We start from the raw sequence: 26,499 nt of genomic DNA, 5'->3' as shown, positions 1-26,499 counted from the left end.
GGATGCCTGCAACAATGTGTTTGTTTTGTTTTTCAACCAAACACGTCTTTCGAATTGAAATAAATAAGTTATTTTGGTGTCTTGTTCATTATGTTTATTTCCATAGCCTATAAAAGCAACACCCGAGTGCATGAGTGTGAATCTCGCGACATCCACCTTTGATCTCGTAGCCAGATTGGACGGTTTTGAATTTGATTGTGCGGGTAAAAAAGGGTTTGGGCGGGTGGACAAAATTTGGGCTGGTTTCAGTTCGGTGGTTTTCAAACATCTACATTTTAAAGTCTAATTGGTAAAAAAAAAAAAAAAAAAACTAAAGTGTGCATAGTCCATAAATCAGTCATCATGACATTACTGTACACACACGCCCATGCAGACTCAACTGGCGTTGGAGTTGCATCACCGACGAGCACGCACTTTTAGCCAATCAGCGATCAGCAGGCAGATGCGATTGAACTTGATAAGTTGTATACTCAAGTGATCGCTAATGCCAAAGTGATATATAGCCTGCTATACAGTAAGTTGTATCTACAGTAAGTCTAGAGTGAAATAGTGAGCAACTCTAAAAACTTACACGTGGTGGGAGATATCGATGGTGACTATAACGAGAGGAGATCGAGCACAGTTGAATGACTTTAATTGAAATCAAATATGGGACGACTCCTGTCCATGGTCATGTGCACATTAGCCTTACCAGACATCTGCAACTTTGACACCATCCAGACTGCACTCTACTCGATCCTGACTGACAGCTGCTGAAAAAGGTTTGAATCAACGATAAATCCGTTTTGACTGCTAAATTCTGCGTTATGTTCTGCACTTCCGAGGGTTAAAGTCATCGGTTCATTGTTTGATTGCCGTTTTGTTCTGGCAACACTGCTCGTAGGTGTCTGATCCACTGCCAGAAGAGAGAACTGTCCTGCTTGCCTGCACCTTTTTCACTCCTCCCCTCACTCCAACTTTCGAATACATTTCAGGCGAGGCGCTTTTACAGTTTAGGTTAAAAGCTAAGAAACAAACACAGAAACAAATGTTTAGTGATGGAGCACGTGAACATGAAAGATATGACTGAGAAGAACTGCCCTTTATTAGGCTACAGAAGAAACCGACCGACCAGCGGCAGATATAGCCTAGGCTACTCCATATTTCCGGGCATAACAGGCATGAAATGTCATTATAAATATCATTATATCCATGCTTAATTAGTGATATTAAAGTGTACTTTTTGTTACAATTTATATTTTATATTATATATATGTTATATATATTTTTTTAAATATATATTTTTGGATAGGACAGTATCTAGACAGGAAGGAGGTGTGAGCGAGAGAGAGAGAGAGAGAGAGAGAGAGAGAGAGAGAGAGAGAGAGAGAGAAAATACTATGCTATGTATTTTGAAAGTATTTAAATGCATTGTTACAATGATCATTTCCAGCACACAGTTAAAATATACCTAAAATATATTTTTAATAAAGTGCAAATAAATACACTTTTAAAAAATAAACAGAATTTTCACTTCAAGTATATTTTTTTAAAATGTATTTTAAATTATTATATTATTTAATATATATTAAAATTATATTTTAAAGTGTGTTAAACATTGTATTGTAAATATAAAAGCATGATGCTAATATACTTTTAATATATTTAAAGATAGTAAAAAAATTTTTTAGTATATTTGCAATGTACTATTGAAAAAGGGAATCTATTTAAAATACAGTAAAGTATACTTTTTTTTCAATAGGGTGAGGTCTAATAAAATATGTTTTCATGCTGAAATCATGTAAAAAAAATAAAATAAAAAAATAACACATAGTTGCAGCACATCCCTTCCCTGGCAGTCTGCCAGTAACGCTCTTCTCATGCCCTGTCCACACAGAGACACGCGTTTAGCTGTATCCGTACAAATGTTTTATCGTATCGGCGTTTTCGGAGACTGAAACCGGGTCCCAAGGTGGATAAATCTGTTTTCGTGTGTACACTGAAAAAAATAATTCATTGGATTTACTCAATTGAATAGTGGACATTGGTTGCACACAAATTGTTTGCTTTGGTAGCCACTTACACAATTGTGTTCCAACAACACAGACTATTCACGTTCAAACAACACAGACGAACACAGAATATTCATGTTCAGTCAACAACTCAATGGCAAGCTTACAATGTGACCGAAACGTTTGCCACTTTTTATTTTATTTTATCTCGCTTTTTGACATCTCTTGTCTTTGGTGGAATGTGCCTCTTGAAATGCTTCTAGTCTGAAGTGTCTGAAGTGATTACAGTTTGGATTTTCAGGATTTTCATTTTGCATAGCAATATTAAAATCTAGAAACATAAAAGAACTTGGCATGTTTTCATTTATTTTTCAAGAGTCCAGATTTAGTTAAGTTTTTTAATAATATTTTGCAGCATGCTTTGTTCAAATTTATATCTTATCTTAAGTTAAAAAGATGGTTATTATATTATAGGCCTACAATTGGGTTCACTTCTAAAATGTTTAATTCTGCATAATTGCAGCAGAGATTATATCTATAACAATTGGGTTCACAACACAAGTTATATCACAGTAGGCTACATTGTAAAAAGTGGTAACCTCATTTTGTAAGAATTTTTTACTTGAGCTAACACTTACAATGACTTTTGTTGATGTAACTTAACTGATGTAACTTATCAGATAAGTTTATTAATATTAATTAATTTTGAGTTTAGTAAAGTAATAATTATAGCCTAAAAATAATAACAGTTCATGTAAATTATTACATGAAGCACTTCTCACTTTTTAGGTTATTGTGAAACTAAATTATGACTAGTAGCCTACAGACACAGGAATTAAATTCTAAAACGGCTTGCCATAGACCAGGCGTATCTCAAGAAAGGCTCGAGAGGCTCATTTGAGATGAGTAAAATCTGCGGTTCCCGCCCAGTTGGGCGGTTTTGAATTTGATTGTGCGGGTAAAAAAGGGTTTGGGCGGGTGGACAAAATTTGGGCTGGTTTGGGGTCAGTTCGGTGGTTTTCAAACATCTACATTTTAAAGTCTTATTGGTTAAAAAAACTAAAGTGTGCATGTAGTCCATAAAAACATTACTGTACACACACGCCCATGCAGACTCAACTGGCGCTGGTGTTGCATCACCGACGAGCACGCACTTTTAGCCAATCAGCGATCAGCAGGCAGATGCGATTGAACGTGATAAGTTGTATACTCAAGTGATCGCTAATGCCAAGGTGGATAAATCTGTTTTCGTGCATACGGCCAATCCGTACATTTTGTGAAACGATGATGTCATCACGCCAAGTGTCAACTAGTCAGACACCGCTAAGTCACAGCAACAATTGCTGACTACATGCTTGTGTTCGTGCTGCAGAAGCTACTGAGCCTCTTTTATTTCTTTATTTATTATTTACTTGAATGTATTTTTATTTCATTTCTTTTCTTTTTTTTACTTCTTTATTTAGGCCTATTTATATTTTCTTTCTTATGCTATGATGCTTGTCTGTTGTCTGATTAAGACATTTCGTATTTTGTAGGGATGGGCGTTTCAAGCAAAAATAATTTTCGACGACCGCTGGGAATTATTTGATTATTATTCAAAAAACGCACCCCTGCCCCTCATGATCACCGGTAAAACGGCGTTCGCTCAAATTCCACTCTGACATTAAATTTCTCTGTACTGTAGGCCTACATGTTGTAGCCATTAAAGAAAATGTATTTAGTTTCATATTTATGTGTAAATAAAATGTTATTTTTTAATGTCATCTATGTTGATTATATGAAAAGTGAACAGCATGAGTAATCATAAGAAGCGCAATATATCGGGAGACATAATTTTGACCACATTAAGTTTTGTTCTGTATAAAGCCTTTCTTTAAAGTGAATTTAGTTTTGTATAAATTGTATCTTAATTTTAATCAATGTTTCATCAACCAATTGCCTGGATTTATATAAATATAGCAGACAATTTAATCAGGACATGGAGGCACCGGCGATATAACTTACATTGCTCGTGAACTGGAGCTCGTCTCATAAATGAACCGAAACTCGGTTGTTTGTGTTACACACACACACACACAAAAATATCTATAGAAAGCTTGAAATGTCTACTTTTAAACAAAACAATTCAAAACGAAAAGAAACAGACAACTCTCTTATGTAGGCCTAATCCGTATGAAGTGTACTTTCACAATACTGCGAAGGTGGCGAGTCAGCATCGTCAACATCTTTAGCCGAGACTGACACAGAAAACACTAGTTTATTAATAAACAATTAAAATGTATATTTGACACATTCATAATGATTAGGCTACTTTTGCCGGTTCTTTGTTGCAAGCTGTATGCGTCCGCTAACTATGAATATCGTGACTCATATTTTGTACCAGGCAATTTATGGTTGTTCATATTGTTCAATAAAGTTCTTGGTAAAAAAAAGATAATAAAAAACAGCTACTGTGCCTAAATATTATTGCATACACGCGCAAGGTTTATGCCATAGACTGTAAAAAATATGGACAAAGCGTCTGTGACGTCACCCATAGACGTAAGGTGTGTTCAACATCGGCTGCGGCTGGATGTAACCGATCGGCGAGAGTAGCCGCGTGCAGGCGGGGAGGAGCTGCAAACGGAGATGTGAAGTCGGACACTTTTTGGTTCCCGTAGTGACCGCTCACGTGGTGTTTGCATACTTTACCACAGCTGAAGTGAAATAAATGCAATATTTGCCAAATAATACACAGATATTTCAGAGACATTTTCATTCAATACTTTATGTACTGCTTCACACAGCGTCTGTTTGAACAAGAATAAAGTTCAACATAAGCTACTATCAATGAAGTGGAGTCTACGTTTTTTTATCAGTTTTATTTGATAAACATGACACAAAATAACATCGCAACTACATGAAAAGAGTGTTTACTGTTATAAAAAACTGATTTGTGCGCTTTAGAGGAACTAAAGGTGTTTGAATAAACACGAAACACGTGATCGTTGTCATGCAATGGATCTGGCCAATCGTGGAGCAGCTGTGTCGTCATCAGAGCTCCTGCAGCCCAGTGCAGTAATAATATCAGGGTTTTACTGGGTTTTACACGATTCTTTTTGTAGTGTGATATTGGTGGTGGTGTACTAAAATAAACATTGTCACATGTGTATAGCTTTCTTCTTCTCACCGCTGATTCCTGATGGTTTAGAGGACAATTACTCGAGTCGCCCCCTGTCGTTTCAAAGAATAGTACAACGGCAAGTAAAACCCGAGGGAGGGGTTCTAGCAGACCAATCACAGCGCTTGCGTCCGTGTAGAACTGAAGGCTGATTAATACTTCTGCGTCTGACCTACGCCGGAGCCTCTACGCTGTAAAGGCTGATTTATACTTCTGCGTCTGACCTAGAATTGACGCGTTGTTACATTTTTGGAGAGGTGCACGTCAGGATACGCCAAAGGGTAAGCGCGCTACACACAGCCTATGGCGTAGCTACGGCGGGAGTTCGACGTAGAACAGGGATGGGCAACTTTGGTCCTGGAGGGCCACTGTCCTACAGAGTTTAGCTTCAACCCTAATCAAACACACCTGAACAAGCTAATCAAGGTCCTCAGGATTACTAGAAAATTTTACTAGTGAACATTTTATTCACGCTGAAACGCTGAGCGCTCAGCATTTTTTACAGGTCGCCGAGAGTTGAAGAATGTTCAACTTTGGGTAAAACGCAGCGCTCATCACTGTCACTTTTTACCCAACCGTCCAATCACAGTGGAGGAGGGGCGGGACTAATACCACACCGACCAACCGCCACATTCTGCTTGTACAACGTCAACCGATTACAACAACAAGCATAATAACGGAACAAAATTATTTAAAACAAGAGCCAGAGAAAATACATTATATTGTAACGGCATTTTAATATAGAATCAACACAGAAACAAAATATGTGTGAAATGAGATACTAGTAACACTTTAGCCGATATTCCGTATCATAACAAGCAAAGCGTCTCAACTGAAAAAAATGCTGCTGCCAAAACACTCTGAAGTGCCCACAGCTAGGCGTTTTCAGCAGAGCGCCTAGTGTTTTCAGCTGGCCAAAAACGTTTTGGTGGACACACAGCCTTAGTTTTAATTCGCTTTAGGGCTGAGAATATCCGCTCGACAGAAGCAGTAAACCGCAAAACATGACGATGTGTACCGCTGACCCATGCTCTCACACATATTTTTGAACGAAATCAATGAGATCCGCGGGACTTTTGCCTTTAAAAAGTTGAAAAACTATTAAATCTACAGGAACATATTTTAGTTCATGCGGTTCCCTACAGATGCGCTTTGCTAGCTCTGACTACCAGTAATAGTACTCGCAATCAAAGGATGTGAAAATGCTGACGTTATTGTACACCTGCTAGTTGGCCCCGGTGCAGTCAAATCAAAATCTAATTGGCTGATTAAATCTGACTGATTATCTGATTGGTTAAAGCAACAGTTTCATTGCCATCCATTTTAAGCTACAGGCACCCGCACTATTGATTCCGAAGGCCTCAAGGCAGATTTCTTTGACCCTGGCAACACATGATGGCAGAAATATAATTGGATAAAAGCTCTAACATAAACATACACTACTGGAAGCAATATATATGTAATTTATTTATTTTTAATCAATAGGCTACTGTTATAAAATGTTATTGTTTTGTATATACATATATCCTGAATAAAAATTGAAATGTGTTTGGTCTGATTTAAACAACAAAACTGTCAATAGCTTAAATCAAGTGAAATATGATCCAAGTAAACCACCGACTCCTCTTGACATGGCCTCATCGTCTAGTTTGTCATACTGTTAGTGTTTTAATGACAAAAAAATAGGCTACTTACTTGGTGATTCCACGAGATAGTGGTAGATGTCTGAATAGTCCATATTTGGCCACTGCGTGGGGTCATTAATCCAGTTTTCGACCATTTCAAAGGGACACCTCTGTAACCCCGTATCCAGTAGCTGTTGCTCAATTGACATTTCTTATTATTAAACTGTTGAAAACAGGCCTAATATTTTTGTGATGCACTACCATTAAAAAGTTTGGGGGAAATAAGATTTGGGGAAGTAAGAATGAATACTTTTATTCGGCAAGGACACATTCAATTGATATGTGACTGTAAAGATTTTTATGATGTTATAAACAATTTCTATTTCAAGTAAATGCTGTTCTTTTGAACTTTCCATGCATTAAAGAATCCTGAAAATGTTTCCATAAAAATATTTATATTGGTGTTTTTGATCAGATAAATGCAGCTTTGGTGAGCATATGAAACTTCTTTCAAAAACATTAATAAATCTTAAAGATTCTAAACTTTTGAATTGTGTATGTATTTGCTGTCAGATGTAAACATTAATCATAAAACATAAGAATTAATCATAAACTGTTTATTTTACCACAGTGGAACAACAGAGATTTTGGAAGACCCTATGCAGGAAAATGAATGTGGAAAGAAAAAAGCATTAAAAATGGAAAATAGTTCTATCAAAAGTAGGAAAAGTTTTCTCAATTACTCTCTTATTAGAAAATTACGGAAGCCCTGAACAGCAACGTAAAAAAAAAAGAAAAAAAAAATCTGTAAAAAAAAAGAAAAAAGATAAAGTCGAAATATTTCGGGATAAAATTCGAAACATTACAAGAATACAGTCTTCCGTGTGTGTGTCTGTCTGTCTGTGTGTGTGTGTGTGTGTTTGTGTGTGTGTAAAGAAATGCGTTTGTAAAGTCGAACTGCCTCGGACATGGATCCAAACAAAATAATAGCTTTTTACTTATATCTGGGCTTTCAACAAAAGGAAATTCTACAGGTGCTAATCTACCAACATGGCATTAGCTACCATTTGTTTTAGGACGTTACAAAATATAAACTCGACCCAGATGGCATTGCCTATAGACGAGCACGAAGACAGTACCGTCATGTTGGTAGATTAGCACCTGTAGAATTTCCTTTTGTTGAAAGCCCAGATAAAAGTAAAAAGCTACTATTAAATTTAGATCCATGTCAGAAGCAGTTCGACTTTACAAGCGCATTTCTTTACAAAAAAAGAATTAGCCTACAACGGAAGAATGTATTCTCGTAATTGTGACTTTATTCTCAAAATATTATTTTACATATTACAAAATATATTTTTTTATTTTACGTTGCAGTTCAGGGCTTCCGTAGAAAATTATCAATCATCAATAATATCAATAATAATAATAATAATTATTATTATTATTTTACATCACTAAGACAACCATTGATTCAATATTCAGATCAGTATTTTCAGGATCAGGACTTCAGAATTAACCAGAGGAATGGTGGCACAATAAATGCTCCAAAAATACTAGGATGCAACATAGGTGGTGGTGTTACCATCAACCTACAAATGGTGAGTGTCTGATCATTAATACACTATAATATTGTACATTTTGTACATTGTACAGAGTTGCGCATTTAAGATGTGTATATTATAAATACTGTATATTTATGTGTATACGTTTTTTTCAGCCACAAGAGTCTCACTCTACCTCAATAAACCAAAATGGTAAGGGCCAGAAAGACATTTCAAAACTGTTGCTGCATAAAGCTGTTTATTCATAAGTGCAATGCTCCTGTTAATAATATGACTTTCCAACATTTTTAGACACTCTTCAGAGCATAAAGAATAAGATGAAATCAAGAATGATGAAGGATTCTGAGAGGATTTTGGAGGGAAGTGCACAACAGTCAGTCACTCTAAATAAGATCTACACACAACTGTTTATCATCAATGACGCGTCGGACCCAATCAATAGAGAACATGAGATCTGGCAGATCGAGACGAATGATTCAAACACATCAGCGCAGACAGTCATAAACTACAATGAAATTCTTAAACCACCCTCAGATGAAAATAGACCCATGAAGATTGTTTTAACGAAAGGAATCGGCGGAATCGGAAAAACAGTCACTGTGCAGAAGTTTGTCCACGACTGGGCAAGCGGAGAAGCCAATCAGGATCTAGAACTTGTTTTTCTGCTCCCGTTTCGAGAGCTGAACTTGCATGTGGGAGAAAACCAGAGTCTTTTTGACCTGCTTTGTGACTTTTACCCAGAGTTTAAAGATGCAAGACAGATCTCTGACTGGATCTGTGATATAAAAGTTCTGTTCATCTTAGATGGTCTGGATGAATATAAAAATGATTTAAGCTTTCAAACCAGCATTTTGTCAGATGTTACTAAAAAAAACACACTGGATGTCCTTCTAGTAAACCTTCTACGTGGAAAACTGCTCCCATCTGCACACCTGTGGATCACCAGCCGGCCTGTGGCAGCTGGACAGCTTCCATCTGAGATCTTCAGACAGGGGTACATTACACAGATCAGAGGATTCACATATGAACAAAAGGAGGAGTACTTCACGAGGCAGTTTGAGGATACAGCTCTAACCCAAAAAGTCATCTGTCACCTGAAGTCTCATAAGAGCCTGTGGATATTGTGCCACATACCTCTCTTCTGTTGGATTTCGTCGGTTGTTCTCAAAAACATCATTAAAAGTCAAAATAAAGACAGGGACATGCCCTCAAATCAGACAGAAATGTATATACACTATCTGCACAATCAGACCAGGTTAAGCCACAACAAATATCAAGGGAAAGAACTGCCACCACAAGATGCTCTCATACAGCACAAAGAATTGATTAAGAAACTGGCAGAGCTGGCATACTGGAAGCTGAAGGAACAAAATGCAATCTTCAGTAAAGAAGACTTGAGGAAATTCTATATCACTCCTGAGGAAGCTCTCCGATATCCTGGCATCATTACCTGTGTCTCTGAGGACAAGTTTGGATATAGCAGGACTAAACTTTACAGCTTTGTCCATCTCAGTGTCCAGGAATTCTTTGCAGCCTTATTTGTTTTTCATGAATTTCTATCAGGAAATCAAGACTCCCTGGGATTGATTAAAGTTAAAAAGGAGCAAAAGCAGTCTTATTTGTCTGATTTTCTAAAAGGCGTGATCGACGTGGCCGTGCAAAGCAAAAATGAACACCTGGATCTTTTTAACTGTTTTCTCTTCGGAATTTCTTGTGATCCCAGCAGAGAAATACTTGAAGGATTCCTGCCTCCATTGCAAGGCAGTAGTTCAGAAGATCACAAAAAAGTGACAAAGTACATTAAGTCTTTGAGGAGGAAAGATCTGACCCCTGAGAGATGCTTCAGTCTTGTCCGTTGCCTTGTGGAGCTCAAAGACATTTCTTTTTTGGAGATGAAAAATCTTGAACGCTCACGGACCAAAAAGCCCCTCACACTGTTCCAGTGCACATTTCTGGCTTTCCGATTTGTGATGTCAGATGCAGACCAAGAAGAGTTTGTCCTCAGGAAATACAACATCACTTTAGACGGATTTCAGAGATTCTCTCCAGCCATCAAGTGCTTCAGAAAGGCTCAGTAAGTATTATGATGCTGTGAACATCTTCATAATGTATCATTAAATATTCTCAGTCAAAGTTAGGCTGGAGACACACTTGAAGATTTTAAGCCAGATTTTGAGCCGATTTGCATATTTGAGGCTTGTCTCAAATGACTTTTTGTCTGAAAAATCCTCAATTGTGTGATGTCATTGTGATTATTGCACTGCTCCTGATCACGTTGGAGCCTGCACGATCCCAACTCGTGATACCCACGATAGCCAAATAATGTCATGATTCTGCCTTCTTGTCCTTGATTTTCTCTAGTCTTGAGGCAGGATCATGACAGACCCATGTTTTGTGTGCAAGCACATGGCCTTGTGTTTGGGCCATGTGCATGTGTTGGCTCGTTCTCTTGCCCCGCCCCCTTGTTATCCTCGTTTTGTCATTATTGCTTTACCTGTGTCACCTGTTATGTTATCATTTGTCTCCCTATTTAATCCCCTTGTGTTCGCTGTCTTGTGCCGGTTCATTGTTACACATTGTCAAATATTGAGAGACTTATTGTTTGTATCTCATCCGTGTGTCGTGTGATTACGTGTCGTGTGAAGAGTCATCTTGTTATACTGTTTGTTTATAGTCTAGTCAAAGTCATGTTAAGTTATTCGTCTATTCTCTAGTCATTGTTTTTCCCCCTCGTGGGTTTTGTTTTCCCCATTATTGTCATCAATAAACCTTGTGTGTAGTGCATTCTGTCTGCGCTTGGGTTCATCTCCGCATCCTCATGACAGAATGAACCGGCCAACCCAGAACCCAGCAGACAGTATGCCATTGCTTGTCGATCATCATTCGGACGATCTTGTATATTGGTGGCTGAAGACTATTTCCGATAGTAGGAACGGCAAACTTCCATTTCCTCCCCAGGGTGAGTGGTCCCTGAGGGAGTATGCCCGGGTCGCGGAGGAGAGGAGATTTTTCTTGCCTGACATCCTCCTAAATCGCTACCTCATCGCAGGCTTAAATGACCTCCCTCCTTTGGCTGAACGGGAGAGCCTGGTTCGTCGCCCTTTCCAGGATATGGTGGCCTGTTTGTCACGGAAAGAATTGCAGGCTCCCACCATGTCGTCATCACCTGGCATGCTGCCCGTGATCCTGGAGGGTCGCGTCCTCGCCGTGGATACGCTGGGGGACCAGACTCATTCCACCTCGACTCCCGAGGCGTCATCCGCAGCTACAAGTCTTCGTGGAAAACGAGGAAGACGGCTGTCATGGGGGTCGGCTTCTGAGTCCTCCTCCACAGAATCTACAGTACCTGCGGTGGTTCTCGCTGAACTTTTCCAACGGTCTCAAGTCTGGTTTTGGCCTCTGCTCCGCGGCCAAGGAGAAAGAGGAGGAAGAGGGGAACTTTCTGTCCTCCGTCTCTGTCTCCCCCGAGTCCGCGATGGCTCTCCAACCCGCCGCTGTAACTGAGAGCGCTGTTCCTGAGCCTGCTGCTGTAAGTGCGGTTTTGGACTCTGCTGCAGGAAAAGCTGTTCCTGAGCCCGCTGCAGAGAGCGCAGTTCCCCAGTCTGCGTTGGGGAGAGTTTTTCCTGAGCCCGCTGCAGAGAGCGCAGTTCCCCAGTCTGCGTTGGGGAGAGTTTTTCCTGAGGCTGCTGCAGAGAGGACTGTTGCTGAGCCTGCAGCAGTGAAGACTGTTCCCGAGTCTGCTGCCGTTAGAGCTGTCTCTGAGTCAGCTTCAGAGAAGGCTGTGGCTGACGCAGCTGCAGAAGCACTCCTCTGGTCTGTATCAGCTCGTCAAGAGATGCCTGTCGTCGTTGCTGCCAAAACTTTGTCTGACTATCTGTCTAGTCTTGTCAAAATTCTTGAAATTCCTGCCAAACCTGTCATGTTCTCAAGTCCTGTGCCCACAGCTGCAGAGAGCGCTGTACCCAAGTCTGCTGCAGAGAGCGCTGTACCCAAGTCTGCAGAGAGCGCTGTACCCAAGTCTGCTGCAGAGAGCGCTGTACCCAAGTCTGCTGCAGAGAGCGCTGTACCCAAGTCTGCTGCAGAGAGCGCTGTACCCAAGTCTGCTGCAGAGAGCGCTGTACCCAAGTCTGCTGCAGAGAGCGCTGTACCCAAGTCTGCTGCAGAGAGCGCTGTACCCAAGTCTGCTGCAGAGAGCGCTGTACCCAAGTCTGCTGCAGAGAGCGCTGTACCCAAGTCTGCTGCAGAGAGCGCTGTACCCAAGTCTGCTGCAGAGAGGGCTGTACCCAAGTCTGCTGCAGAGAGCGCTGTTTCCAAGTCTGCTGCAGAGAGCGCTGTACCCAAGTCTGCTGCAGAGAGCGCTGTACCCAAGTCTGCTGCAGAGAGCGCTGTACCCAAGTCTGCTGCAGAGAGCGCTGTACCCAAGTCTGCTGCAGAGAGCGCTGTACCCAAGTCTGCTGCAGAGAGCGCTGTACCCAAGTCTGCTGCAGAGAGCGCTGTACCCAAGTCTGCTGCAGAGAGCGCTGTACCCAAGTCTGCTGCAGAGAGCGCTGTACCCAAGTCTGCTGCAGAGAGCGCTGTACCCAAGTCTGCTGCAGAGAGCGCTGTACCCAAGTCTGCTGCAGAGAGGGCTGTACCCAAGTCTGCTGCAGAGAGCGCTGTACCCAAGTCTGCTGCAGAGAGTGCTGTTTCCAAGTCTGCTGCAGAGAGCGCTGTACCCAAGTCTGCTGCAGAGAGGGCTGTACCCAAGTCTGCTGCAGAGAGGGCTGTACCCAAGTCTGCTGCAGAGAGGGCTGTACCCAAGTCTGCTGCAGAGAGCGCTGTACCCAAGTCTGCTGCAGAGAGCGCTGTACCCAAGTCTGCTGCAGAGAGCGCTGTACCCAAGTCTGCTGCAGAGAGCGCTGTACCCAAGTCTGCTGCAGAGAGCGCTGTACCCAAGTCTGCTGCAGAGAGCGCTGTTTCAAGGCCTGCTGCAGAGAAGGCTGTCTCCATGACTACTGCAGAGAACTTTGTTTCCGAGTCTGCGATGGAGAGTGCTGGTTCCTAGTCTGCTTCGGAGAGCGAAGGTTCCGAGTCTGTTTTTGAGAATGCGGATCCTGTCCCAGCTTCACAGTCAGCCGCAGCGCCTTCTTTCTCCGCTCCCTTACCACCTGCCACACCCCTTGTCTTCGCTCCGCTGCCGGCTGCAGCGGTCCCCACTGTCACCCGACCTCTGTATGTTTCCCCAGTCACCCCTGTCATGGCTCAACCCCGGACTATTTCTCCCAAATCCACTTCCCACACTACACCACCCAAGCCCGCCCGGATCCCTCGTCCTAAGCCCTCATCCCGTAAACCCAAGACCACCAGTCCTCCTATTCACCTTGGACAATCCCCCATGAACTCTGTGTTTCCTCTGCCTCCTCTTCCTTGCTTATTATTTTTATTATGTCACCCTAATCCTGTCATTGTGTATTCGTGTATGCCTTTGTTATTATTTGTCATGTTTTGTTGGTTCGTGTCTGTGTCTCAGTCAGTCTTGTCTCGTGTTTGATGTCCTCTTGAGGAGCGTCTGGTAGCCGCTCCTTGGGGGGGGGGGGGGGTTCTGTCATGATTCTGCCTTCTTGATTATTTCACTGCTCCTGATCACGTTGGAGCCTGCACGATCCCAACTCGTGATACCCACGATAGCCAAATAATGTCATGATTCTGCCTTCTTGTCCTTGATTTTCTCTAGTCTTGAGGCAGGATCATGACAGACCCATGTTTTGTGTGCAAGCACATGGCTTTGTGTTTGGGCCATGTGCTTGTGTTGTCTCGTTCTCTTGCCCCGCCCCCTTGTTATCCTCGTTTTGTCATTATTACTTTACCGGTGTCACCTGTTATGTTATCAGTAGTCTCCCTATTTAATCCCCTTGTGTTCGCTGTCTTGTGCCGGTTCATTGTTACACATTGTCAAATATTGAGAGACCTATTGTTTGTATCTCATCCGTGTGTCGTGTGATTACTAAAGTGAAGAGTCATCTTGTTATACTGTTTGTTTATAGTCTAGTCAAAGTCTTGTTAAGTTATTCGTCTATTCTCTAGTCATTGTTTTGCCCCCTCGTGGGTTTTGTTTTCCCCATTATTGTCATCAATAAACCTTGTGTGTAGTGCATTCTGTCTGCGCTTGGGTTCATCTCCGCATCCTCATGACAATTAATGGAGCAAGCTTCTCCAACAGGATGTTGCGTGCTTCTATGGCTGAAACTTGGCAGCCACAAACATGCCACGATATTGTAGTATTGAGAAAGATCACCCATATTATTTTTTTTCTCCCTTGTTTTTCTCCCTGTAAAACAAAAATCACACAAGGAGAACTAGCTGACCACATTGTTCGTCCTCCATTTGTTTTTCTTCTCAAGTCAAGTTTGATCTTGTGAGTCTCCATGAGATCTCATCTCACTGTGAAAATGTCGACAGGTGTGTGGTCCGGACGAATCTTCTTGTGTGTGCATTTGGAGGATTATAGTGCTATACTCGGTTGAAACTGCCCTTATGTATGTGGTCTTCCATAGTTTTAAAATCGGTTAAGATTTGAAAATCATCTAGTGTGTCCCAGCCCTAGTGTAACTGTTTAAATGCACAATTGTAACAGTTTAAATGTAAAATTGTTAACGTAACAGGGTATAAATGCAAAATTGCAACAGGGTTTAAATGTAAAACTGTAACGGTTTAAATTCAATATTGACAGACTCGAAGGAAGTGGCTTTACAGAGAAACACTGTGATATCCTGGTGTCTTTCCTGACCTCTCCAAACTCTCACCTGACTCATCTTGATCTGAGCCACAATAGTCTGGAACAGTCTGCAGTGAAGCAGCTTTCTAAGGCCCTCTGTGATCCCAATTGCCAGATTCAGATGCTAAACCTCAGTCACAACAACCTCCATAGTCAGGACATGGAGCTGATCAAGGATGTGCTTTCAGGATCAAATGTGAATCTGAAAATCCTGGACCTCAGCGATAATCAAGTAGAAGATCTAGGAGTGGAGATTCTCTCAGCTGGGCTGCGGAAAGCCAAGTGTCATCTTGAGGTTCTGAAGTAAGTAAAACTAACTGCAAACATCAGGGTCGAGACAGATCGTAAGGGTGGCCAAGGACCGCCCAAGAGGAAATTTGACCAACATGTAAAGCAACTAATTTTAAGCGGCGTGAAAATGTAAAGTCGATGTCAGAAGATAACAGACCGGCATACATCTAATAAATTATTCATTCAAGAACATTGTGCAAGTTTATTGCAACAATGGAGCCGCTCAATGGCATTCTTCTTCCATGAGGGGATTTGGCATCACAACGGCTTTGCTTCCAGGCGGACCATTAAAGAACATGACACACACGTCTCCCGGAAATCCTGTAGAATTCAACCAATCAGATAACGATTTTGAAACTCCTGAAGTGTTTCCCATTTTGTGTGCCTTATGCATCAGACGTTTAGCCAATGATCCGTGGGCGTAAAATCTGAGGCTGAGACTAAGGTTCGGCTGACAAAAACGTTTGGGAATCCTTGATGTACTCTAACTGGTAGACATTAGCCATACCAAGGTCATAGGTTTGATTCTCAGGGATCACTCGCTGATCAAAAAAGAGTGAATAGAGTGTAGAGTGAATGCAAAATCATTTACTAAATGCCTAAATATAAAAATGTAAGGAAACCATCAGAACCAAAGCTGGTTGGTCCTTGAAATAGGCAAACAAATGAATATCATGAATGTCATTCCTTGACCAGTTGACCAGTTGATCTAAACATAAAATCGTGTTTTGTTCTATAGACTATCAGGCTGTCAAATTAAACAAGGAGTTTCTAAGTTGCTGTCGTCTTTGAAAGCCAAATCCTTTTTGAGAGAGCTGGACCTGCAGTATAATGACCTTGGAAACATCATGGAACAGAAAATTCATCTACTGAAGGCTAAGCTGCCCTCACTGAGGTACTGTAGCATCTATCTTGTATGTTCATGTCATGTGGAAGTTTGGTATGAACATCCACTGGATCCGTTGATTTGTCCTAGTCATTCAGTGAATTGTTCACTGTCATATTTAGGTATACTTCCTGTAGGCTGTTTTGTTACACAAGTACTGTAGGTGATGACCAGCGAGCGTCTCTGCACAAGTAACAGGCTTCAGTGATGGGAAAACACAAATCAGTTTAGGAACATCAATGGGCTTGTTTCGTTTACTTAAAGGTGCATTGTGTAATATTTAGGAGGATTTGTTGACAGAAATGCAATATCACATACATAACTATGTTTTCAGTGGTGTATAAAGACCTTCAATATGAACCGTTATGTTTTTATTACCTTAGAATTAGCCATTTTTATCTACATACACCGTGGGTTCCCTTACATTGAAATAGCCGCCATGTTTCTACAGTAGCGCTAAACGGACAAACTACTACAGATTGCGTTTTGTCACTATGTTGTTAAGTGCAAAGAAGCTAACTAAAGTCAGCGAATAAAACACTGACACAGTGATGAACAAGTAACAATAATATTCACAATAACATATCGTTTTACTGAATAATTAAGTAAATATAATTTATTTATCTTTGTAAAGAAACCTCATTGCTTAACTAGCTACTCTCTGCTCTCGACATCTTTTCTTGTCAGCCACCGTTACTTCTGTTGGTTGCAATTCGCAACCTCACCACCAGATGTCGCTAAAATTTACACACTGCATCTTTAAAAGATTTGTTCAAAAACACTTTTTAAAGAACTTTGCATGAGACCCAAAATGAATTTAGGAATCCTTATTATATGCTGTTAATTTGACAATTATGAAATGTAAAGGTAAAAATGTGGATGTGTTGTGGAATGAGAGACTATCCATTCATGTTTAAAATGTGCTTCAATTAATATGTAAGTCTTAACATATTAACCCTACTAACCCTAACTCTAACTCTAACCAGAATTTCCTCTGGAGGAGTCTGCCAAGACCAATCAGGACTGTACAAATGTGAGTTTAAACATACTCATGGATGTTCATCAACACAAAGATTGTAGGTTAAAATGTATATGAATATGTAAGTGAAAGCGTATTTGTAGATGCTGTAACTGCTTCACCATTTTTAACACCTTTTCCATTTCATTTTAAAAGGTCTTGCGGTCTGACAGATGGATTTATACAAATACTTAAGGTAACGCTTTATGTTAAGGTGACGTAGTTACACATTACTACATGTACTTACTATAGTAATAACTGTAATATGCATAATTATAATAAACTAACCCTAACTGTAACTATAGTAAGAACATGAAGTTAATTAATATTACTCAGTACTTATTTGAGTTAGTACAATGTAAGTACGTCGCCTTAAAATAAAGTGTAACCAGTTAATCGCCTGGTTTAGTCCCAAGTCTAGTCCCAGACTAAAATGCATTGAGTTGTTTTAACTGAAAGCAACTTGCACTGAAATACTTTAAATTATGTCAGTGCAACTGTTTTGTCAAACACACCAGTACATTTTTTTGTTTTTTTCTAACTGTCTACTTAAGTGTCATAATTTAACTATGGTCTTATCCTGGCTTAATCTAAGCCTTGTCTGTGAAACCAGACTACAGTGTTTCTTTAAATTAACCTGCCTGCATTAAAATTATGAAAGAATTACTGAAATGCTGTTTAAAATAGCTTTAGATGGAATATGGCATGTTTCTACCCAAAAGTATTTCACATCATCTACACACATAGATGTGTTGCTGGAGACAAAAAAGAGAACTTACTGCTAATGGTAACTGTGGATATTTAAGCTGACGTTTTCTGATAAATCTCACTTTGTTTTTAGATGCCGTCGCGCTCACCTTTGACCCTCAGACGGCTAATGAATACCTCTATCTGAGCGAGAACAACACAGTAGCTGTTCGTAAGATGGAGAAACAACAGCTTCCTGCTAATGAAGAAAGATTTGACAAGATCAACCAGGTCCTGTGCTGCCAGCCGCTCTCAGGACGCTGCTTCTTTACGGTGGAAGTGACCGGGACAGATGTGCAGATGGGCATGGCCTGTAAGGGAATCAAGAGAAAGGGTGCGAGTGACGCAGTACGTCTGGGACGCAACAAGATGTCGTGGAGTTTATCTTGCTTAAAAAATGGATGTGTGGCTCATAACAAAAAAACTGAATCATTAACTAAACCACTTCAAACAGAGTCAACCAGAAACCTAGGTGTGTTCGTGGACCAAAATGCTGGTTCTGTTTTCTTCTATAGGCTGAGCCCAGAGCCTGAACTCTTGTACATGTTTGATGCATATTTTCCTGCGGACCAGGAACTTTATGCTGCATTCAGTATTGAGAAACCAGACAGCTCAGTCAGTTTAAGGAATGGTGGAGGATAGAGACATGACAAGTGGGGCGCGACAAACAGGAGAACATTTTGTCATTGTGCCCATTTCTATTAATTCCTTTATTTATTGGCCATACACTCAAAACAACAACACAATTAAATGTAAGCCTTACTAAACCTTTTCACACATAAGTTTAAAAGTTTTTCAAGGTGACCGTTATTTAGATCGTATCACTTTATGGTTTCCATGGTGATGCGTCATTGCTTGTCACACCACAACCACAATAGCACTGAATGACTGATGATCTGCTTTTATTTCCTTTTTTATTTTTTATTTAAAATTTCAAAAAAAGTGTTAGTAATAAACATTATGTGGTTGAAAACACTGAATAGTTGTGATATAGCCTATGACAAGCGCTGAGCACATCCGTCTCTGGCTCAGAAAAGATGTATACTACAAAACAGACTCAAATTGCAGACACTAAATTAGTTAATCACTTAGTTGTGAACTTTCAAAGTGCATCAGATTAATGAATTTATCTTTAAAATGTACAAAATTTTCTTCTGGGGGACCATGCCCCAGGACCCCGCTAGAGGTACCGAGGTCCACCCACAAAAATACTGTGGGAAACACAGTATATAAAAGTCTTGGAAAATACAAATCAAATTATCTTATTAAAATACCTAAAATACGTACATTATTCGTAGCCAGCATAAAATCCTGAGATTATTATTATTTTTTAATTTTGTATGTTCTTTTTGCATGCAGTTTGCGAAGTGACAAAATGAAGCAAAGCACAACTAGCCCACACTTGTATTTTATCAGAGGCAAAATGCAAACACAATTGCATTATTATTTTTATCTACTTTTGAACTTTTGAAGTCTTATTTCATGCAAAGTGATAATATAACTGCACTTTCATTTTCTCTGAATGAAAGTTTTTAATGCTGTTATTTGACGTTATGTTTTTAAAATGTGATGTAAATAAAACACATTTTAACAGTTAAACTTAAAGCCTAGTTTATTAACATTTTGTTGGGGAATGGCAGAAAAAATTTTGAGAAACTGGTTTAAGGCAAGCATCAATACAACAAAATGTATAGAATGTCAGTTATTGTTTGTGCTTCAGATGTGAATGATGCCTGAAATCAGAAGTGCGCTGTTAATCTACTGTTTAAGGGTGCGATTTTGCGATGTTGCATTGTGGCGGTGCAAGTTGCCTTTAAAAACACCAACAAAGAAGAAGAAAAACAACAGAGTTACGAAGCGCACTCTGTAGAGAAGTTTGTCTATTTAGGGCTACTGTAGAAACATGGCAGCGCAAAATGGCGACTTAAAGCTGCAGTCGGCAAGTCTGGCAGATTGAGGGGACTTAGCCAAAATTTTTAATGTTTACAACTCTCATGCCCCTCCCCCACTATCACCAAGCACCCTCCCATCGAGTTTGTGCTCGTCAGTGCGTGTGCACCAGATTTTCTGTGAACGCACCCGTCTCTTCAGCATCGAAGCATCATTTTCTTTTCCTTGGTTGTTTTGGACCTCCTAGCTTTGGTTGTTAACCGAGGAATTGGAAGCTTGTTAGTAGATTTTCTTTCCGCCATCACGCTTCGTACAATCCAACACACCTGCAAACTTCAGGCGTGTGCATGTGATATTGTAACGTGCGCGGGGGAGGGGGGATCTGTGGTGTGTGCACGAACTGTGATTGACAGTCTGATCTCACACAGCCCTGCGCTGATTGGACCTGAAGAACCGGATGGATTTTTGCAAAACAAATAACAGGCTTCAGATGGAGGTAGAAGCGCGGGTTTTTTCTAAAACCGGCTGATTTATGTTGTTCTGTCAGTGCATAGTGTCGGTTTCAGTGAATATGATCAAAAAAATCTTGCCGACGGCAGCTTTAATGTGTAAGGGGACCCGCGGTGTATGTAGATAAAAATGGTTAATTCTAAGGTAATAAAAACATAATGGTTCATTTTGTAAGGTCTTTATACACCATTGAAAACATAGTTATTTATATAATAATGCATTTCTGACAATAGATCCTCATAAATTTTACACACTGCACCTTTAAGTGATCAGACTTATGATATTCACCACCTTTTTCAGTTAAAATGTATTTAGTTGTATATATCTCAGTCACTGGTTTCATTTCATCAAAAATAAAATTGGATTCATTGGATCTAATGCACTTTCTATGTATTAGACTGATTACTTAAATCTGTTTTAATATACTGTAATCAGTCTACTTTTACTTAAAGGGACATTTCACCCAAAGATGATACGTCTGCCATCATTCACTCACCCTTATATAGTTCCAAACCTGTGTAAGGCTGGTTTTCCTGCAAAAAGCCCAAAGTATACTTCGACAGTATGCTTTCTGCAACGGTCCGCACACTTTCCGACATCATTTTCGAGGAGGTTCTATGAACGTCTGCAGCCAAATTTCTGTGTCCATGTGGACAGTGCACTGTCAGTAACTTGAGCACGAGAAAACAAAGTCCACTGGCTAGAGCGAATGCGCCAAATGCCTCTTTCCGCGCTCACGGCCAAAGCAGAATACTTTGAAAGGCTTGCGCACACGACAATGAAGTATACCCGGGCCTTTTGACAGAAGACAAGATTAAACACCCAGCAATAAAACATAAATTTGGAGAGAAGATCTCAAAGAAAGAGCACACCGCCTTGCCAAAACGTCTCTCCTCACTTATCTATGAGTCCCCCTCTTCCTACTCCCTTCCTTTTCCCTAACTCAAGTCAAGTTTCCCTAACTCAATTGAGCAATTGATGTCATGTCATTTCTGAATTGGCTTCTTGTTGTTTAATTGTGTAATTGGCATGATAAATTTTTACCTGAAAGTGTTATATTTCATTTCCAGGATAGGTCACACTAAAGACCAATCAGCACGTCACCTGTGAAAGAGAAAGTAAAAACGGAGAGTGGCAGAAAGCAATACGAAGGAAAGAAAAACTACAAAGAACACCCAAGCCACACATCTAGAGGTCACATAATGACGTAACAATCAAATATAAATGTCTTGCTCTTACAGAAGATAGGATCGCTCTTCCGAACTTTTACTATCATTGGCCACGTTTACATGCAACCAAATAATCCGTTAGTAATCGGATTGACAGCTCGATGGCACTGAAAAGCCTTCATTCACATTAATTGAGCTCAATCCGGATTACATTTTGTTTGGATTGAAAGGGGTGGTTCATTCCTTTTCTAATACGATCGCGAGAACATGCAAACACTTGATCAGATTCTCGTCCACTGATGACTGGTTTTGGGTGCAGGGAGGGGCAGTTTTACTGCGTAATAAATATAAGCAGCGCGGCACAACGGTTCATATGAGTATTTACTTCAAATTATGACCAGAAATTTATAAATATTAAGTCTGCTGTTTAAAACAAATAAAGAACCAATGTAAGAGAATAGTTAGTATGTATGCACAAACAGCGGGAAACTCTGTATATTCGTGCAGTGTGCGCATGTCAAAATCTATTACGATTTAAAGCTTGTGACATATAAACGCGCACATCAACCCGATCACTTGTTTAGCGTTCATGTAAACACTACATTCAGATTCATCAATCGGAATGAATTCAATCCGAATGAAACAAAAGTTGTGCATGTAAACGTAGCTATTGTCAGGTGCTTTGGAATATGGGGAGAAATATGAAGACACTAAAGACAAGAGAGGGCTGCTCATTTTCCCAGAAAAGCAATTACATGATTTGAATGAACAGCATGGTGTCAATAAACCACTGATGTGTTATTTTGGCAATGTATCTAGCATTCTGCATGCTTTAAATGAGACACAGAGACGAAGGAGTTTGGAAAGATAACATTTATTTAAATGAATTAATGACAGAGACAGAGATCATGTGTCTGCATTATCTGCGTCTGTGCAGCATCCCTCTTAATTATTAGTTTAATTACATCAAAAACAGTTACATTACCACTTTGCTGTAGCTTAGCTTTTCAGTATGCTACCAAAGCTACTGTATTTCTTAACAAATATTACATTGATAGCAGGGCTTAAAAATAAATAAAAATAATTAAATCGGTTCACGCCAGGCAGAATCAGTATTTTAACGTTTGTGTTCCTTCTGTAACATTATCGTTCCGAAACCGGTTTGATTAGAAAAAAATACTGGTCGGCGTAAAAGGGGGTTTCCCGGGTTCGTTGATTGGCTGGCAGTCTCCTCGTGTCTGGATAGATGTCTAGCCTCCTGAGACCCGAGAGTTTGCCTGGTGTGCATTTTATAATTGTTCTTGCTATTTGGGATAAGTAGGACCTAATAAGTATAATAACTAAAATTAGTTTTTTGTACAGGAAGTAGTTTTTGCAGAAAAGGATGTCCTCATGTGAGGACAGTGGGTCTATCATAACTTTATGAAATATTATTTGCTGTTGGGGCCAGAAGGTCCTAATTAGTCAAAATTCTAAATTTCAGCTTAATACAATAAGTAGTTCTCTCAAAAATGAATGTCCTCATACGAGTACAGTGGGTCTATCTTACTGTATGATACAAATAGACTCCATTGGTAAAAAAGTTAATTTGACACATTTTCACAGTTTATTTGAAAATGTAAACATCAGTGTGTATACCCTACATAAAATGTAAACAGCCTGAAACATGGCTAATAAAAAAGCTAAAGTGCAAACTGTAACAGTAACAGTCCAAAAACAGTTGAATTCAGCAGAGCAGCCTTTGAACTGTGGCTTTTTTTCTAACTAGCTCCCTCTATCTTTCCAGCCTGTCTGGAATAGCCCCTATTGGCCGGTGTGAAATGCTGCAAAGCAGTTCCGTTCACTTTGCAAGCACAGATGCACATTGCATGTCATGCATCGCACACGGGATTTCCCAGTGCAGCCTTGTGCTCTGCAACGCATGGGGTTTTTCAAGGCCACCATCTCCGGGAGATGAGCAGCACTGGAACGGACTGAGATATGGGGGATTGGAGCAACCTGAGATTTTTTGCCTGGTGGTGGAAGGTGTCCGTTCTCATTCTCTTCTTCTGCGACATGAGCACCTTCATGAAGAACTTCACACTTGCTGAGGAATACCTGAGCCACTACCATGCGAAACTCAAGAAACTTCAAGATAGATTTCCTTGGGGTGCCATTTTCCTGGTTATCTCTGCGATACAGCAGCCAGCTGTTGACAAGGGCAAGATCTGTGAAGTGCATCAGCATGCGAATTGTCCACTTCTTCATCCGCACAGACATTCGGTAGTAGCTCATCATCCTATATGACATGTCAACACCTCCCATCTTTGAGTTGTACTCGCGCACGATGCTTGGTCGTGTCACGTTCACATACTTTTTTCCCTTCTTGGACCACCGCTGGCAAGTATCTTCTGGCTGCTCTGAGTGAACAGTGGAGAGCATCACAACTGGCTTGTTGTCGTACCACTTGACCACGCATAGTTTCCCATCTGCCCTGGTTACTGTGGAGACGGCACCTCTCCCTTGGTGTTTCAAGGTTTTGTCATCGGGTAACTTGTTCATTGCTTGTTTGACTCGACCCTTCATCACTGTACCAGTAAGATAAATATCATCCTTCAGCATGTGATCAACTGCTTGTATGGTGGTAAAGAAGCGATCACAATACACTTGTGTGCCAGCAGTGAGGGTTTCAGAAAGACGTTTGATGACTAGTGTTCCTAGACCCAATCCATCTGAGTCCTGAACCTTCGAAGCCAGGGTTTTTGAACCTTGATAGACTTCAAAGTCTAGCACGAGTCCATCCACAGATGCCAGCACAAAGTTCTTCATTCCCACTGGATTTGGCTTTAGTGGCACGTATTGTCGGAATGGACAGGCCCCTGTAAACGGGATCATCTGCTCGTCTATTGAGACGCATTCTGGACGAGCCTGAAGGCGGCAGCCGGTAAGTATACGGTCCATAAAAGGCCTCACCTTCCAGAATTTGTCGGTTTCCCTCTTATCTTCTGAGACATCATAGTCAATAACTACTTTCAGATGGCTCCTAAGTTTGAAGAAGCGATCACGCGACATTGTGTTACTAATGGCGGGGATTTGTAGGGCATTGGACCAAAACATCCTTATCTGTGGATAAGGCATGCAAGACATCAAGATTGCTGTTCCAAAAAAGTGATACATCTCATCTACCGAAGTTTTGAGAGATCTCCCACCGTTACCCAGTGACATGGCATTTGTGCAGTCAGCAATGAGTTTCATCAGGTCTGAGTCAATGTACTGCTCCACATAATCCAGTGGCTGCCAACCTGTTCGCTCATCTTTCAGTCCATCATCTCCATCCTGAAACTGGACCAAATTTGGTCTAAATGGAGCAGACCTCCAGCGTTCTCCACGTCCAGCATTCCTTGGTTCTGGTCTGGGCTCTCCATGTCTCTGATCTTCCTCATCCAGCTCATCATTCTCAACATGCTGTTGTTTACGTCCACGTCTGTGCACTTGTGGATGATTTGGCTGACTTTCATTCTCAGAGTCAGTATCTTCAGCTGCATCAGGTGGTGTGTATTCTTCACCGGAATCATCTCCTGATGAATCGGGTGGCGAAAAATCAGGTTGCTCATCTATGAGGTCAACATCTTGTGGAATGACTTCATCCACAGCAGGATCATTATCTTCCCCATCTGAGAGGTCCTCCACCTCAGAGTTGTCTGCAATTGCCATGAGCAATCGTTCTGCTCTTGACAATGAAAGTTTCCCTGTAATGATAACGTGAAAAAATTAGAGATCCAGCTTTTTTGCTACCAATACCGATACTGGGGTTTGAGTAGGCCTATCTGCCGATATCCGATATTTACCGATACCAAGAGACTTTCTTAAAAGTGGCTTTCTCTGAGTGAAATATTGAATTGACTCTTTTCTCCATTTATAAGATCAATAAAGTCATATTTTATTGTCATTCTAGAATGATTTACCAGGATTCTAGCATGATTCACCTTGATAAACCATATTGTAGTATTATTTACTATGATTTACCATGTTTCAAGTGTGATTTACCATGATTTACCATAGTACTAGCAATTATGTGAAGTGTCAGTACAAATGAAGTGATAAACACTGATGCTTACACACACACACACACACACAGACAAATGTTGTTGTATTTTCAATGCTATTGCGATCCATCTAAATATTCCCAAGTTTAGCTAACCACATGGTAGAATAAATAATGTTATATAGTCCCAATGTCCTCAAACGAGTGCTTCACATTTACTGATGTCCTAGAGTGCAACTATTACTAAAATATGTCAAATTTTAATCCCCATATGATGATAGAGACAGTATTGTACATAAATACATTTGTTTCATTCATATCATTTGAATAGATTTTTTACCTGGGTCATTTTTCTTTCAGGAACTGGTGTAGAAGTGTTTTGCTGATATTCCAGCCATTTTCTTCTCACTGACATTGGTGTAATGTTGTGATATCACCACAAGATGGTGTGGGCAGTGTCCCTAAATGTGGCCAACAGGTCTAAGATTTACAAATTTGACTATCATTGTGTCAAGAGGCAAAAATGTAATGTCCTCATATGAGGTCGCAGGGTCTCAGGAGGCTAGGGCGGCCTATCACGTGGTGTGTTGGCGGAAAGATGGAACATTTTTGAAGTTGGCAGCGGGCTTCGCAGTGAACTTAAACTGAGACTCAATGGAAAAGAAAAGAAACTAAGAGAAAGAAAAGTGAGACGAGAGTAGTTAGATGGCTTGAAAGAAACTGTATAAACCATGTTCTTCTGATCTTGATCTGCAGTCTTTTTGTCTTCTCGTCTACATGGTTACTCTAAATCAGTCGTCTAATCCATCGTCATGGCTGCTCCAATGTTTTGTTCGTGTCCTAAGATTTTAAACTCAAATGTTTGTCCAGCC

The 26,499-nt window shown here is 40.5% G+C and overlaps 4 protein-coding genes across 7 annotated transcripts in view; 1 reads left to right on the top strand and 3 right to left on the bottom strand.

The window, feature by feature from the left end:
* Positions 1-1,027, bottom strand: part of LOC307169711 (uncharacterized protein) — a 39,589-nt gene extending 38,562 nt beyond the window's left edge. The window contains exon 1 of the mRNA XM_079890483.1: positions 692-1,027. Within this exon, the coding sequence (XP_079746609.1) occupies positions 692-716 (25 nt within the window). The 5' untranslated portion in view covers positions 717-1,027. The remainder of the gene's footprint in view (positions 1-691) is intronic.
* A 6,332-nt stretch (positions 1,028-7,359) lies between these two features.
* On the top strand, positions 7,360-19,803 carry LOC307169689 (NLR family CARD domain-containing protein 3-like). 3 transcript variants are annotated; one of them, XM_079890437.1, is made up of 9 exons: positions 7,360-7,496; positions 8,259-8,374; positions 8,494-8,530; positions 8,630-10,412; positions 15,048-15,395; positions 16,123-16,278; positions 17,256-17,302; positions 18,129-18,665; positions 19,706-19,803. In XM_079890437.1, the coding sequence occupies exons 1-9, from the start codon at positions 7,436-7,438 to the stop codon at positions 19,726-19,728; spliced, it is 3,108 nt and encodes a 1,035-aa protein (XP_079746563.1). In that variant the 5' UTR covers positions 7,360-7,435; the 3' UTR covers positions 19,729-19,803. The 3 variants fall into 3 exon arrangements, with proteins under 3 accessions (XP_079746563.1, XP_079746564.1, XP_079746565.1); XM_079890438.1 differs by lacking the exon at positions 19,706-19,803 and having other exon boundaries at positions 18,129-19,630; XM_079890439.1 differs by lacking the exons at positions 17,256-17,302; positions 18,129-18,665; positions 19,706-19,803 and adding an exon at positions 16,392-16,699.
* LOC307169698 (uncharacterized protein) overlaps positions 17,825-26,499 on the bottom strand; it is an 18,628-nt gene continuing 9,953 nt past the window's right edge. The window contains exons 6-7 of the mRNA XM_079890464.1: positions 21,479-21,538; positions 17,825-18,345 (exon numbers count right to left, since the gene is read on the bottom strand). Coding sequence (XP_079746590.1) covers positions 21,516-21,538 — 23 coding nt within the window. The 3' untranslated portion in view covers positions 17,825-18,345; positions 21,479-21,515. The remainder of the gene's footprint in view (positions 18,346-21,478; positions 21,539-26,499) is intronic.
* Positions 22,465-26,499, bottom strand: part of LOC307169692 (piggyBac transposable element-derived protein 3) — a 6,812-nt gene continuing 2,777 nt past the window's right edge. For both annotated transcript variants that reach the window (XM_079890446.1, XM_079890447.1), the window contains exon 2: positions 22,465-25,331. In XM_079890446.1, coding sequence (XP_079746572.1) covers positions 23,407-25,331 — 1,925 coding nt within the window. In that variant the 3' untranslated portion in view covers positions 22,465-23,406. The remainder of the gene's footprint in view (positions 25,332-26,499) is intronic.

This window comes from Squalius cephalus (assembly GCF_949319135.1).
Source record: "Squalius cephalus genome assembly, chromosome: 13".
Lineage (NCBI taxonomy): Eukaryota > Metazoa > Chordata > Actinopteri > Cypriniformes > Leuciscidae > Squalius > Squalius cephalus.
The sequence above is the reverse complement of the archived record's forward strand: the minus strand, read 5'-3'. Positions and strand labels throughout refer to the sequence as shown.